The sequence below is a fragment of the Tubulanus polymorphus genome, chromosome 2 (assembly GCF_964204645.1).
Source record: "Tubulanus polymorphus chromosome 2, tnTubPoly1.2, whole genome shotgun sequence".
Taxonomy (NCBI): Eukaryota; Metazoa; Nemertea; class Palaeonemertea; order Tubulaniformes; family Tubulanidae; genus Tubulanus; species Tubulanus polymorphus.
Genome location: NC_134026.1, coordinates 1,015,278 through 1,030,594, shown reverse-complemented (window position 1 = coordinate 1,030,594; position 15,317 = coordinate 1,015,278). Strand labels below are relative to the sequence as shown.

The 15,317-nt window shown below is 37.5% G+C and overlaps 1 protein-coding gene across 1 annotated transcript; it reads right to left on the bottom strand.

The window, feature by feature from the left end:
* Positions 1–10,351: 10,351 nt before the first annotated feature.
* Positions 10,352–14,892, bottom strand: LOC141899661 (uncharacterized). Its single transcript, XM_074786091.1, has 7 exons — positions 14,770–14,892; positions 13,980–14,172; positions 13,191–13,381; positions 12,996–13,104; positions 12,259–12,428; positions 11,735–11,881; positions 10,352–11,135 (listed from the first exon to the last, which is right to left on the bottom strand). Exons 1-7 carry the CDS (start codon positions 14,791–14,793, stop codon positions 10,515–10,517), a joined length of 1,455 nt encoding a protein of 484 aa, XP_074642192.1. The 5' UTR covers positions 14,794–14,892; the 3' UTR covers positions 10,352–10,514.
* Positions 14,893–15,317: the final 425 nt, after the last annotated feature.

The following is a 15,317-nucleotide window of genomic DNA, read 5'->3' as shown; positions in this document are numbered from 1 at the left end:
AATGCAGGATGCTTTATTATACCCTTCACTTTGAAGCGGTTTTATGATCAGAATCTATAGTTAGTGAATCGGTCAAATAAACGTTAGTAATCACGTCTCTATTTAAGCCTCATCAGGCCGCGATTGACACGAAAAATTGGTCGAAATGTTTCTCTTATTTACTTGTGTCAACTCACATTCTAAAGCCGCGTGTCTGTGATTACCAGACAGTGCGACTGCGTTACTGATTATACAGGCAGCTCTTTACATACAGCTTTAAACGGAAACTGTTTACTTCATCTTTTCGTATACCTTTATACGAACATAAGTCTCCACTTTTTTTAGGAACGAAAAACGTCACTGTAATTTTGTGAAACCCTCAATTTATGTGGATCAAGAGTTTTCCAAGTGCAGTTTAAACAAGAAAATTAACTCGAAAGTTTATCTACGCTTTGAGAATATATCGCTTTATATTGTCGACAATGAATCATGAAATATAGATTAAATAATATTTAGAATCAATAAAGTTATTTTGGATTTGAATATATCGATAATTGAATTGCCCGGCAACCAGTCTAGCGCAGAAATATTGATGACGTAGTGCACATTTTATCAAACAAATTATCAAAATGCATCAAAAAAGTTTTGAAATATATCTAATTAGAAAATAAATGCACAATTCACAATTGTTCTTGTTATTTCTAATCTCAATTTATGAATCGAGAGTTTTCCAAGTTTCATATGACCGCATCGATCGAAAGTGTAGATGATGTTCGGCCAAACTGAAGATGAATTTTATGATTACGTGATGTATCTGTTATTGACACAATCAGGCATCGACTGTTTCACTATTGATATCAAATTCGAAATTCCCTACAGCAGCGAAAAATGAATGACGGTTTACAAGTCGACATTTCACCCTGGTGAAACGCGCGCGTGACAAGCGTTAAATGCGCAAACTGCCATTATCAAAGCACTAGTTTTCATACGAAATTTGATAAAACCAAGTTAATAATTGCCGACGGGTCAAAGTTGTTAATTTAAGCTTCCCCGAGAATGTAAAATCTAACGCCGTTTCACAGCAGTTAATGACAAATTTCTAGGATGAATTAATTCGTATTTTGTTTGAAAATACGTCTCGACTTCGGGGCCAATGCGATTTCATCCGGTTGTTATTCCCTCGAGTATACCGGCTGACAATGAGTCTCAGCGGATTCTCGGAACACTCCGCAGAAGACGAACTGTATTTCATCAAACAACGAAATCCTTTCTACACAATCACGATCCAACAAAAACAATCCGTGAAAACGTGGATCAAACGGATTTATTGCAATTTCACTGATTTAAAACTTTCTCGAGTTTCCGCCAGAGTTCAACCTTACACGCCTAAACTAGAATACATCTCCAATGCTCGATCAGAGAAAGAACTGGACCCAGTTCCACAGTTCTGAGTTAAATTTAAAACATTGGAAATAAACTGATTTTAACTCGAACTCACAACGTGGAACTGGGTCCTTATTCGTTATTATGTTGATCCCCCCCAATTATTTGTCTACTTATTTCCCTATTCAGATTTTCAAGATATTTTCTTTCTTTTTCTAAGGCCTTTTTTTCCAACGCAGTATTTAATCTAATATCAATATATCATCAGTACCTACTCTAACGATATTATACTTATACTGTATAATATAAACTGTTTATCAATTGATTTAGGTAAAATTCTATACAAAAATAAATCATAGCGCGAATAAATAAGACTAATTCGAACATATACTGTTGTGATATCGTGTTACCAGTATACTGTAAAATGCCGTATTGGAAAACAGTCTGCTCTCCCTAGCTGCTGAAATGATCCGTTTCAACGCGCTGAAATCATTTTACTCTCGGTTACAATATTTGTACGGGGGTACATTAAAAGTGAGGTTTGATAAGCGAAAAACTCCTCATTTCTAACGAGTGCTTCTGCATAATTAGTTCGCTTCGAGACTCGTTGAAATAACCCTTACAAAGCACATTTATATCGCACCGAGAACTACGTACAACTATCGTCGATAATGAAAAAACGAGTGATGTCTCCTGATGCTGTATCGTGGCAGTAACGACCTCGAGTGACCCGGCATGAAAGGACAGTACAGCGATCTATCACAATTGACGTTACAATCAATACGTTTTCGAACTGTTTTGACGCCTCGGTTACGGTTGTGGCGTGGAATCGTCGATGATTACCCCGAGGCTTGACTTGTCAAGTCAATCTTCATCATTTTCTAATAAAATGCCGACTGAAGAACGCCGACGAAATGACCAGGCAAACTAAAATACAACTACGAATCTTATGAAAAAATATTGTTAGCTCTATAGATATAATTCTTACGGGTGAATGTAAACACGTGGAACGATTAGAATTCTTCAATCACGATTTTTTTCTTCGTCCAATGTTTCAGTTTTTACCTCAAACTGAGAAGGTGAAGTGATCATCGTAGAACATAATACAACTGAAATGATAAATTGATAATTTACTCGTTCACTATTCGCTATCATTGATCACTATAATCCATCAACAGTTTCCCTCATTATAATCACCACCTGTTGCCACGATTTGTAATCTGTTCGCATTTATTCCATAAACTAAACAACGTATCATTCTTTTATGTATCGTTTTCTATCTTATTACTTTCAATACGATACAAACCGTGGCAGTTACATGAATAAATGTCTTAAATAGAACACCATGTTTTAGATAGTTTATGTATAAATACTTAACAACGTTAATGTTACAGTCGTTTCGCAAATCTATTTCTCGAAAGTACCTTCTTCCTTTTGAGGAATGTTAGAATCTGCTGTTTCGGGGATGGACATCACGTTCGGTTTCATAGAACAGATTCGTTTGGTTCTGCTGGTTGTTTTTCGGAATATTTCCTCACTAGGTACGCCAGTTCTGGCTACGAACTGATCGCCGATAGGATCTACCGTGCTTTTTGATGGAGCCGCTTCTGTCCAGAATTGTTGCTGATTGATCGATTGATGAGACGATGTTGAACGCTTCTCGTCTGTAACTGCGGTTAACTCGGGATCTGGAGGCGCATCGGGAACTAATGGCGAGTGGCGTTCCTCGGCTACCGGTGATACGGTACTGCTTAAATTGCAGCCCATTGCCTTTCAATGACGGTTTGTACTTACATTTTGTTCATTCCCTAAAATTTCTATTTGTTCGCTGTGGAAACGGTTGCTACGCTACCACTGACGCTTTCATCTTAGCGGTTGCTATGCGTATTTTTTGATCAAGTCAGATTTAAGATCGGTTTCCATATTTTGTGAGTTGATTTCGACAGCAATGTTATGAAAACTAGATGTAGAATATTTCTTTATTCATCGCTAATCCCTCAAAATGTGGCTGTGGATCTTGTCTGATCTGTATTGAGGACAATTCGGTATAATGTCATAGTAACGGTCATGGCCTTCGAGTCAGAAAAGATGAATTTCCCCAGAATCTAATTTAAAGCAATAACTCGAGGATAATGCGTCAACATACTGATGCGATTATTTACGAAAAAGCCCATAATGTAAGTTTAAACAATGCCTCGAGTCGTGGTTTCAATCTCCTCGGCGATGATGCGATGGAAAGTAATTTTCAGTGCAGTTATGTGACTCCTGGAGAAATTGTTTTTGATAAATGTCTTTTAACAAAACAATCTATGTGCTATATCGTGACTGTCATATTCAATAGATTTGTGCCCTGTCACTTCAATGCCATGAAGGCGGATTGATCAAACTGTTATCAAGTAGTACAGTAGCAAAGCTCGTCTTTCTAAATGTAGGTGTATATTCATAATTTAGAAAGACTCTTGTAAGAGATTTATTCTTCCAGTGTCAAAATTCCAGAAATCTGCCTCGAGGTATTGTACGTAATTATATCGTCGTATTTTTATTATGAACACTTCATAAGTGGAACAGTGTTGTCAGTTTTCTAAAAAACAAGTTCGTCAAATGGATATCAGGTTATAGGTCTAACTGCCGCAAGGGGGACGAGATTTTCATTGAAGAATTTCATGAATAGTTAATCTGATGTTGTATTGTAGCTGTTACGTTCAAATAATAATGTGCAACAACGAGCGATGGCTTTCAACTCGGTGACGAGGATCAGCACTTTGAAACTTACCTTTATGGCTCTTTTCTCATGAACCGGCTAAAACTTTTTTCGAAGATGATATTTTTTTCGTTTTGAATAATTCGTAGTTAAAGCAGTCTTATTAAGTCGTGTCAAACAGGTTTTGTATAAAGTCCGCTGTTTTGTCCTACCTCCACACAAAACGGCGTATTCTTTCTTTAACTATACCTGAAGGAGTGTTTATTAATCTTACTTGTATATCTATTGTAGTAGAAAGTTTGCGTTTTCGCCGCAGTTTCGTAGCGTCTGCAGGAGTTTGGTACGACGCATTCACTCGTGAAATTCGTTACTCGGAAAATGAATGTCGTACATGTTTTATCGAGCTTGCAGCGATCTGAACACGACCACGGTGTACCGACCTTCCATCTATACGACGATATTGTAGTCATACAACGAGCCTCTTCGTATTGAAATCCTGACACACCTAAAGACAACGGACGCTCACAAATTACTTCAGATTATTCAGATTTGTTATGAAAAAGTACCATCGAAATTAATTGATATCATTCGCAGTCTATTAAGTATGTATGAAAGATCCAAACCCACAAATGTGAAAATTCAAAATATTTTCTTCATTCAGTATTTCTTAAAGAAATACTTCAAATTTTAGTCCGCCATAGCTTTTTTATTTTCGAATAATTCAAACGATTTTAACCATATATATTTTTCAAAAGGATTATTACCTAATTTGATGTAGAGTGAATCCTGTACATCTGGGATAACGTCAAAACATTGAGTGAGGTTAAAATGGATACATTCGTTCTTCAGAGAATTGTAATGAAACGCTACACAGTTTGAGAAATGATTACAGATATCGGCGCACAAGTCGACACTCTGTATATCGGGATTGGCTCCGGGAATCTCAATAGTAGCGCATGATCCCCGAAAATAAATATAACCAGATAGCGACGAACAGACTAAAACAAGATAATGATAAATAATTCAATAATAAAAAACATTGAATTCTGTTCTCGAAAAACTATCTATTACATCATGGACGCGTGGAAAACGTTAAAACGTGTAAGGTCTATAGTTGTACAGTATGCATTGCATTAAAAAAAAAATGTCCATGTAAAAGCTGTTTATTTCTTACCTGACAAGCGAAAAAAGGCTTCGAATACGATATAGAAAATAATAGAAAATCCTCGTATTTTAAACATGATGCGTCGAGTATAGCACACAGCAGTGAACCTACAATCATCGAAATAACCAACCAGAATTATAAGGCATGTTTTTTTCAGCGGCTATCAAATAAATGACGACCGTCGCCAGATTCCGGTAATATTTCGGGCTTCTTTTCTCGGAAAATCGACAATCAAAATTAAACAACCGACGATACAGCAGTAGCGTCTACCACGTGACTTTAATCAGCAATAAAACAATCGTAATCTGGATTTATGGACGAACTATCCGGTCGAATCAGTCTTTATTCGCCGCAGACATTTATCCTAACATAAATCTGCCGCCTGAAACTGGAAACCATCACCCACAAGATTTTAGACTTTCAGAAATTGCCATTTATCAATCCAGTCAATGACGCAACGATATCGTATGAATTATCGGCGAAATCGTCGGATTTGTTTTGAGAATTTCCCTTTCACGACAAAATATCCAAACAAAATTTATCTTTTCTTACATTAGGATTAGTAACAATAATATCTTTATTTACTACATGTAAATTGCATGTACCACGTTAAACTAACATATTCATCCAAAAATAAGATTAGTCAAGAATATTGTTTGATATTATTATATGATTGATGAGTATGACTATACAATGCTTCTTGGCGAATTTAACAAGTTTTAAAGTATCGCTTTTTTCTCGTACAAAAAAATGAGATTTAGAATTATGATTATCGCTATGGGTTGTCAAACCTGTCTATCCTAACTAGGACAAAGTACAGGGTAAATGGCAATTATCCAAACTATGACCGTTAGCACATATATTTCACATTTTGTTATAAACATTTTTGCCCTGTAAACGCCGGTGAGGTAATGATTTTAATATAACAGAAAATAAAAAATTACAATACAACAAATAATTTGATGTTAGCTATTAAGTAGTCATCTTTGAAAAGTTCGGCACCTATTTGGGGTTCTATTTTTCAAGAAAACTTTCCATCAAAATAAAATTGTAATTGTCTTATGAATTTGATGAATATCGATTGATATTATATTTACAATCAGTCTAACACGCAATAGATTTTTATTCAATCCAGTTTTATGAACTGCGCTTGTTCCAAAAACATATATTTAGCCCAATACAAGATCAAGTCTAGTGTGACATTTCAGACGTGAGTGTCGTGAATAAGCGAAACAATTAACTATGGAAATAATGTATATTTTTTCAACGAGCGAACCTCGATTTCGAGTAATTAAAATACAAAAATATAATAGATGTTCAGGCATGCGATCAACACCAACTAAATTTACTTGCTTTTCATAGAATTTTTGTCGACATTAAAATAGCGCTAAATTCATAGTAAAATTTACATTTAATCTCAATGAAAAAATTCATACACGCATACAGATATTAACATTGCAGCATTTAAACGTGAATTCAACCTTTACGGAGGAGTCCACATATATGAAAACTATCAAATAGATGTTTCATCTCGAGAATGATAATGTGGAATCTTAGAAAAGTTGTGATTGAATCGTATTCGTCTATGTAAACTTTTTTCAAATATATTTTTCGTTGTCACTCCGCATGTCCATAACTTTCGACTAATATTTCACATAATTTACAAGTTTTAATTTACATCTAATCGCATAACTACACGCAACTCTATTTCAGTTGAGTATTCTCCACAACTTCGCTGCCCTGCTCTCGGGTAAAACTTTATGTAAATATATATACATTTTCTACTCCAGTATTATTAGTAGTAGATTTTAGAAAATATTCTCGATAATCACTGTAAATGTACATTCCTCATCCGAAATTGAATCGTTAAATATTCAAGTCACGTCCTCGCAGAGGTGAATCGGTTTTAAGACGGTTCATGACATATGTTTGACTGGTACTCGGCGATCCACCTCGTAATAACTGGGCTGCTCCGTGTGAGAGGATGAAGGTTCTGAATCTACCGGACTATCCGGTCGAATCGGCTGACCGACTGTTGAGTATACGACCGGGTGGTGGTTCGCTACTGTTGTCGGTGGATGTTGATGGAGTTTTGGTTTATAGACGTCTTCGATCGGTTTAATAACGGAAAAGTGCGGCGGAGGAGGCCTGCGTAGACCGGTCGGTATGAGCAGTATCCCGGTATTAGCGACTGGACGATACGAGACACCAGGTATCATAGATACACCACCGTTAAGCATCGGTGGAGTTGAGTACGCGGATGAGAAGATTTCACTGGGTGGTCTCGAAGAATGGCTGGAATCAGTTCGGGAAGCCGTACTGTATATCAGATCATCATCCATTGAATCAGTTACCGAGCCAGTCCTATAGTCGTGACTGACTAACACTTTAGCTTCGCCTATCAATGTCGTCTGCGATCTGCGCTTGTTTTTCGGCGACCCATCTCCGTATATAACGACAGAATCGATCTCACCCTGATTACTGTAACCGAGATGACCGTTCATCTGATTGCTGCGCAAATAATCATTTCTACCGTTGACAGTTGTAATCGTAGTAGTAGTTACTTCTTTCTGGTTTGAAGATTCGGGTTTTTGAGTAATCGTCGATGTTTCTCTTTGAGGTTGTTTGTTCTTCGTTTCGTGCGTGCTGGAATGCTTGAATCTCTTCCTCAGTTTGTTCACCTGCGCGTATATCGGTTCTTTTTTGTGGTAGTATTTTTTGTGCTCTCCGTTTGTTCCGTTAGTCGTTGTAGTAATTTCCTCTTTGATAACGACCGTCTGCGAATGACTCGGTACTGCTACTCGCACCGGTTCTCTGTCAACGACGTCCGTTTCACGTCGAACTACCGTTACAGTATCAGTAACTTCACCCGCGTCTGCCCCGTACGTCTTTTTCTTCAACATCCACGGAGTTCCCGATTGTTCCGGTTCCGGTAGATCGACGGTAAAACCGGCCCCCGTTTTGCTTATCATCGGCGAATAGGCTTCCACTAGTTGTCGCGAGTCGTATTCCGTATTGCATCGGAATACAGTAACTTCGTTCACCTCGCCGTTTCTTTTCGACAAACACAAAACCGTATTCGTTTGTACATCGTCGCGAATAAGATCCTTGATATCTTCGACGGGAATAAACTGTTCAGGACTCACAGAAAAAAACGACGACCTATCGCCCATACTTAAACCGCTAGGCAGCAGTTTAAGTCTTGTCTTAATACCACCATTTGTTGAGTATTCGGCTCTCAATCTGGCGAGTACATCATCTTTTACTTCTTCCCCGACCATCCATTTTCCCAACCACGCTACCTTTTTCTCCAAAATCGTTTTCGATCGTCGTCCTGTACCGAAGAACTTGCTCAAGGAGCTGCGCCTTCGTTGAGCCGTAGAGGTATCGCCCATGTTTCTAACTAAACTATACGTAACACGATTTTGATAGCTATATGCGATATCGCGCCAATAATACAACAATATAGATCTCGACGACACTGAAATTTTTAAAACCAGTTTTTCTGTTGAAATGCGTCGTACTAATTGTCTTCTTCGTATGAGAAAATATATATGAATATGCTCCCAGGAATTCCATATATAATTGTGGTGAAATAGGTCGCATTTTTCTGGGTGATCATGAATTAAATATGATAATCAGATTCGTCTTCAATGATTCTCGCACTATTTTTGTAGCTATATATATATATCAATAAATCCAAAGAACTTGTAATCAACGCTATGTCATATTTCACCACGAAGCATGAAATGGATGTCAATAAACCGCGGCTGTATATCAACGTAGGATTTGAAATATAAATCAAGATCAATGGTATTGCCGTAGGGATAGTCTATACGTCAGTTAAAGTTAAATCCGTGCCCTTCTGTGGTCAATTCATATTTTCGAACAGCTTTTGCCAATTTTCGTTCAAGTGGTCAGTCCCTTTTCGATTTTCTAAATAAAGCGAGAAAGAAGTACGATGAAAATACTGCAAGTTTTTAATTTACCGAACGGTAATGTTTCATGGTAGATATTACGAGGTAGATTAATGTGAATACCAGTCGTTGTAGGGGTTGTTTGTGGAACGACGGCTAGGTACTAGACTAGAGGTAGATATAATCATATAATCTATGCGTCGATATAGCGACTTTTTCGTATGAATGCATTTATTTTGAATTGCACGCGAGACTCAGAAGCGGCTAGCTCCGGCCCTCGCATACCAGAGTCAGTTAACTATGACTCGCATGCCAGAGTTGGAGTGGGGAAGCTCCGTCCTACGCATACCAGAGTCAGTGAGTTAGCTATGACTCGCATGCCAGAGATGGAGTGGGGCAGCTCCGACCTTCGCGTACCCGAGTCAGTTAACTACGATTGCGGTAAACCTTTGTCAAATGATTACTCCAAGGTTTAGACAGAGATACTTTTACAATCGGGGGTGGATCCAAGGGGGCCTAACCGATTAATAACCCCTGGGAACACCAGAAAATTCATGCGTTCCTACAAGTGATTTCTGTACTCTAGTTCCTCGTAAACTCAGTCAAATGTGAAAATGAACATTTTGTGAAGCAGCGTATCAATGCACAATCAATCCGCCGGGTCATCCTTATTACCGAGATGATGTATTTTACCGAGATCAACCGAGATGAAATTAAATATAACATATTTATTTATTCCTTATCGATTTTAACACTTGAAATCATGTTATATCAGTAATAAATACCTCCTAGAGTCATATTTTATATATTTTTTTATCTAAAAAAATTTTGACTCAAAAAACGTAAACTCGGTTAGCAATAAAATTTCATTGAATTTGATTGATCGACGATCTCATCTCGGTATAAAGTTAAAAGTTATTTTTCCAAAAATATCCGACAAAATATGTAAAATATGAACCCAGCAGGCATTTATTACTGATATAATATGATTTCAATAGTTAAAATCGATATGGAATAAATAAATATGTTATATTTAATTTCATCTCGGTTGATCTCGGTAAAATACATCATCTCGGTAATAAGGATGACCGAATCCGCCATCTAAAGGAATATCAGATCATTAACAATGAGACTATAGCTGTCAGATAGAGATTAAAAGTGCTTCACTGAAAAGTTGAACGCATTCATTTCATATCTATTGAATATTCTTTATTTCTCTTACAACGTAGAATATCATAAATATTTCTAAAAAATAATTTCAAAATGAATAAAGAAGAAATTTACCGGAAAAAACGTGACCTGAAAATTTCTGAACCTTTATCTACAACATCCATGAAATATCTTACAACGAACTGAGTTCTGGTTTAGTTTATGATTGTTGGTTTTCGGTAGTTTTTCGTATTTTAGGCGGCGGTGATTCTGCTCTATTATCATCGCAACTGTTACTATTGTCAGTATTGATTACGAACTCTGATACGATATTATCATCGTTGGACTTGTGTGCGGCGTCTAAATCTTTACCGTCGTCAGCAGCTGAGACAATGACCATATCGGAGTCGGTAACCGCGGCGGAATCATCGTCCCGCTCGACGCTGTATGCGCTGTTATTATCCGTAGTTTGATAAACGGTTGCGGTGAGATTCTGCGGCTCGCTCACCGCTATCTCCCACGTCGTTTCGTTCGTCGATTCGTGATTCATTTCCGATTCGGTATTCGACTGAGGTAAACACATCGTCGTTAACTGCATATTTAAAGTCGTTGAATTCGTCGTCGATTCGGAATCGACGTTTATTTGTAAATTACCGTTTTCGAGCTGTTGTAAATACGTCCGTCTCGCTTGCGTAATGTGATTGCGCAATAATTCCTTATGAGCTCGTTCCAACTGATTCATCAACTGCTGAGTTTTATCGTCTAGATTTGCCGTAAGTTGGTTCAGAAGTTCGTGTTCTCGTTTTTGGTAGTTAGTGATCGCATTCGCTTGAACCGCAACCTACGAGTAAAAATAGAAATAATGAGTCGTGAAGATACGCACTATCCGTGTAAGATGGATGACGAGAAAAATCCCGCAATGATTCAGTCCGGAGATGAAAAATTCTCGAATTGAAGAGATTTATTTTGAATAACGTTTCGTCTAAACACTATTAGCCATCATCAGGCGTACTTAAAAATAGAAATGAACATTCAGCACAAGCGCTGCAGGGAACCATTTTTTCATAGACTCGATCTAAACCTTAACCCAGTAGTCAATTGAAACCCCAATAGGTCGAAGTTAACACCGGCCCATAAATCCTGCATCTAAATTTCAAGTTGTTTTCAGTATACTCCACTCGATGTCAGATCTATTCTGACCGGAGAGAGTTATATTACGAGAGCGCATTGAATGTGATATTATTCGTACATAGGCCAAGTAAGACATTTCAACAAAAATCTGAGTTTGACGCAGCCATTTCAGAGTTGATCATTGGATCTATGTCAAGCTTACTGTATCAAGTTTGATCCAATAATCAACTCAGAAATAAAGACTAAGTTAAATCGTATCTAATTATTCATCTTTACCCAGAACTAAAGAACTATGTGGAAATTGAATACCTGTAATTTCAATTGTTCGACTTCAACTGTATGATTCTCTTTCATTTCACTTTTCTCCAGTTCGAGAAGTTCGTTCTGTTTGGTCAGATCTTCGACAGTTTTCTCCAGTCGAGCTCGTTCATCTAATAGTGCAGCAAACTGTAACGACTGAATCAGTAATCATTCAATCAGAAATCAATTAACAACCACAGCAAGTAATTATCAGAATCAGGTACTACATCTCTTCGTTAAAATCGAAATCAAACCGCCAGTTTCGTTCCGGGTTTGTAAGTGGCTTATAATTCAAAACAAAATTAATCAATTGAATAGTTAAGAGGGACAATTCCTTTTATCACGATAATAGAATACAGAAATTCAACTGTTTTTACTCAACGGTTAGACAGTCATGAGTTGTCTTATATCTTAAGACGGGTTCCTAGTTGATTGATTGGCTAAAGGACTAAAATGGTCTAAGACTGGTCTTTATGGTATATCTAATCACAACTGTGGAACAGACTCCTATGTTTTAATATGAATACACGTACATCTGTAGCCGGTGTAGCGAATTCAATAGCTCTTGCCGTTTCATGGTGTAATGAACCATCAGGATGTTCTTCAATAATCATTATAGTTTGAGCACCTATTGTTTCATTCGCGCTGACATCGGTTAAATCTTTACCAGATACGACGTTATCTTCAGTATCTTTTACAAACGCTGCATTAAAACAAAACAAACATCTCATATATCCTCGAACATTCATCGAAATGAGATTTTAACAAACGTAAAGTTTAGAATCAAAGATTTGTCACTGAGAAAATGACATTGATGACCTTGATGGAGTGGTAGAAATTTCACCAACTCTTCCATGTACGGAATACTTACAATCAGTGAAAGTTTGCATAAACATGGTTCCTACAGAACCATCGATATGAAATTTGAGGGGTATTTGAGGGGCTTTTGAGGGTATGATCACCAAAGGGGTGTTGCGGGTCATTTTTCCACGACGAAAACCTAATTGATACATAAAATAGTAGAATACTTGGCATACTTATCAGCCCATACCAAGCAAAAAACATTTAGGCTCCTATGAATAACCTAATTAAATTCAACTATATTCCAGCGGGGGATCCAGGATTCGATGGAGGGGGTGCACAAATCCAAATATTTTTTACAATTAGACGCGCAGAGACGCGTTCTGGGTACGATCAGAGTACGATTAAACTCGCAAGGGTTCATCAAGTACATATATTATTTGTACTTGATGAACCCTTTTTCACTTACCTTCACCAGCTTCAATCATATGATGGCTAAGAACATTAGTCGGCAAATTGGATCTTACGGTAAAATCTTCACCGAAAGACGTCTCGTACTGCGGTATCGGATTCACTTCCTGTAAACAGTAATAAATAGTTTGAAACATTCATTCATCAACTATTTGGATTCCCCGTAACCTGGCTGAAAACACTGATAGCATACCTGAGAAATTTGTATTTGAAAAGTAGTTTGTGGATTTCTGAAATGTGTTTTATAATGTTTGATGGCTTCATCCCTTCGGTTGAATCCATTTCGACACCGATAACAATGCCAATGAGCGCCTTTAAATTTCTTCTCTCCTTTTATTGCACCAACCATATCACATTGTTCACAGCACCGCAGTATCTTCAAACCTACAAAAATCATATCTCTTTTATCATCCGGAAAAATAAGTTACCTAGATGTAAACCTCGAATGCTCAGTTCATTTGTTCATATTGGAGAAGTGGAGTTGCCATAAGAGAGAACAGTAAACCTGCCCCAACGCGGAGAAACAGTTGGACCAAATGAAATGCATGGGAAATCTGGACTCACACAGTTGTGAGTCAACTCTGAGTTACAGTTAGTTCATTTTCAATGAGTTAACTCAAAGTCAAATCTTAACTCGGAACTGTGGAACTGGACCCAGAAAATCACTTTCTTTCTCCATGTTAGTTAATCTAAGATCGGCAAATAGGCCTATAACTGTAATAAATAAACTAATGATTTCTTTGTCCACGATCCCAGCTCTTTTTTCATCCCTCTACCTGCTAGGCGCCACTCGCGTCATTATCAGAAGTTTCAATCTTTCATTTTCCGTGTTAAAAGGAGAGGCCGAGAAATTGTGGCACCACCTACGGATTCAAACCCGCGAACCCCACAGAGACCAGTACGTAAAAAACAGATTGCTCAAACCACTCGGCCACAACAAGAGACCTTGAAAATTCAGACTCAATCATCAATAATAACTTACCGGCGAATTCAATGCCTTTATCGACATGTTTTACGCGATAGTGAGCTTTCAAAATCAACGGATCATGAAATGACTCGACTTTAGTACAGAACGGGCAGTGCATGTGAGTCGACTTATTGTGACACATTGGATCGATACATTGTACAGGATTAAACACGCTTTCAGTTCCCTTAATACGAACGCTAGGATGTGTCTGAAACAAAATTAAAACATAGACAGTGGTTATATAAACGCTGGAACCAGTTGCACAGTCATGACTTAAGTCCAAAAGCGGACTTAAATCTTAAGACTGGTCTTAAGTTGTTAGATTGGCTATAGAACTAAGTTGGTCTTAGACTGGTCTTTAGTAGTCTAAGCCTTGACTATGCAACCGGCCCCTGGTGCTTAAAAATACGGTAAAAGATCTTAAGGCGCCACAAGGCGACTTTTATGTTTCCCTAATGATTTTGTACCAATTCTAACTTGACCATAACCCTAATCCTTAAAATGATCTAAATCCTTTTATTAAGACTAGCGCCACGTAGTAGTGACAAATTCCAGATCACACTCGCAGCAGGTGCTGAATATAATAAATACTGTTGGAAGTTGATATTTTACTAATACCGCATTAAGTTATTCTAGTAAATGCATTATTGCTGACCCACATTATTCAAATTTTAAAATTTCAATTTTACACGTACACAACAAACAGAAAACTCACACCACCCCAAAATTGACACAGACCAACAACACAACGTCAACAGGCTCCACTCTGAAGAGAAATGCAGTCAATCTATATAATGCTGCCTACCTTAAACGTGTTAAAAGCAGACATCTCACAGCTTCACTCGAAAATTATGGAAAATAAATGATTAAAAAGATTCGGATTATTATCGGGTTCCAATTTTTCACTTCCGCATTCGCTGGCTCCACATTATGTCGAATCGGTAAAGAAAAATTTTGCATTATTTATCGAAAGAAACCGATCCGTATCAGGCATCACTGCGGGCGGAACTTTCATTTACCGGAATCGCGAATCACTGAAATAAGTAAAGATCACATGAGTATAGAATCATTGATTCCTAATTATCAACATGAAATTAAATTAAAAGAAGTATATAGATCTGATGATCACACAAATAAATACCGAAGGTACCGGTGGCCAGAACGCTCAACCAATTAGTAGCCTTACTGTTCATTAAATGATCAAAAGATGCGGTTTTCCGATTTTGCTTACGACATGTAAGAGCAACATAAAAGCGGATGTGCCACGAAACGCTGCTAGGATACGACACAAACTCTGAATCCCGGTAGTGAACATAGTCAATGCGCTTTATCTTGAATTCTTTGATAAATCTT

Bases quoted from the DNA above. Each gene is read 5' to 3' on its own strand.
- LOC141899661 (XM_074786091.1), bottom strand. From the start codon at position 14,793: ATGTCTGCTTTTAACACGTTTAAG. The intron at 13,105-13,190 runs GTATGCTATCAG...TACTGTTTACAG, and splicing joins TTCAAATACAAATTTCTCAG to GAAGTGAATCCGATACCGCA. The intron at 11,882-12,258 runs GTACGTGTATTC...TTACTGATTCAG, and splicing joins TCGCTACACCGGCTACAGAT to TCGTTACAGTTTGCTGCACT.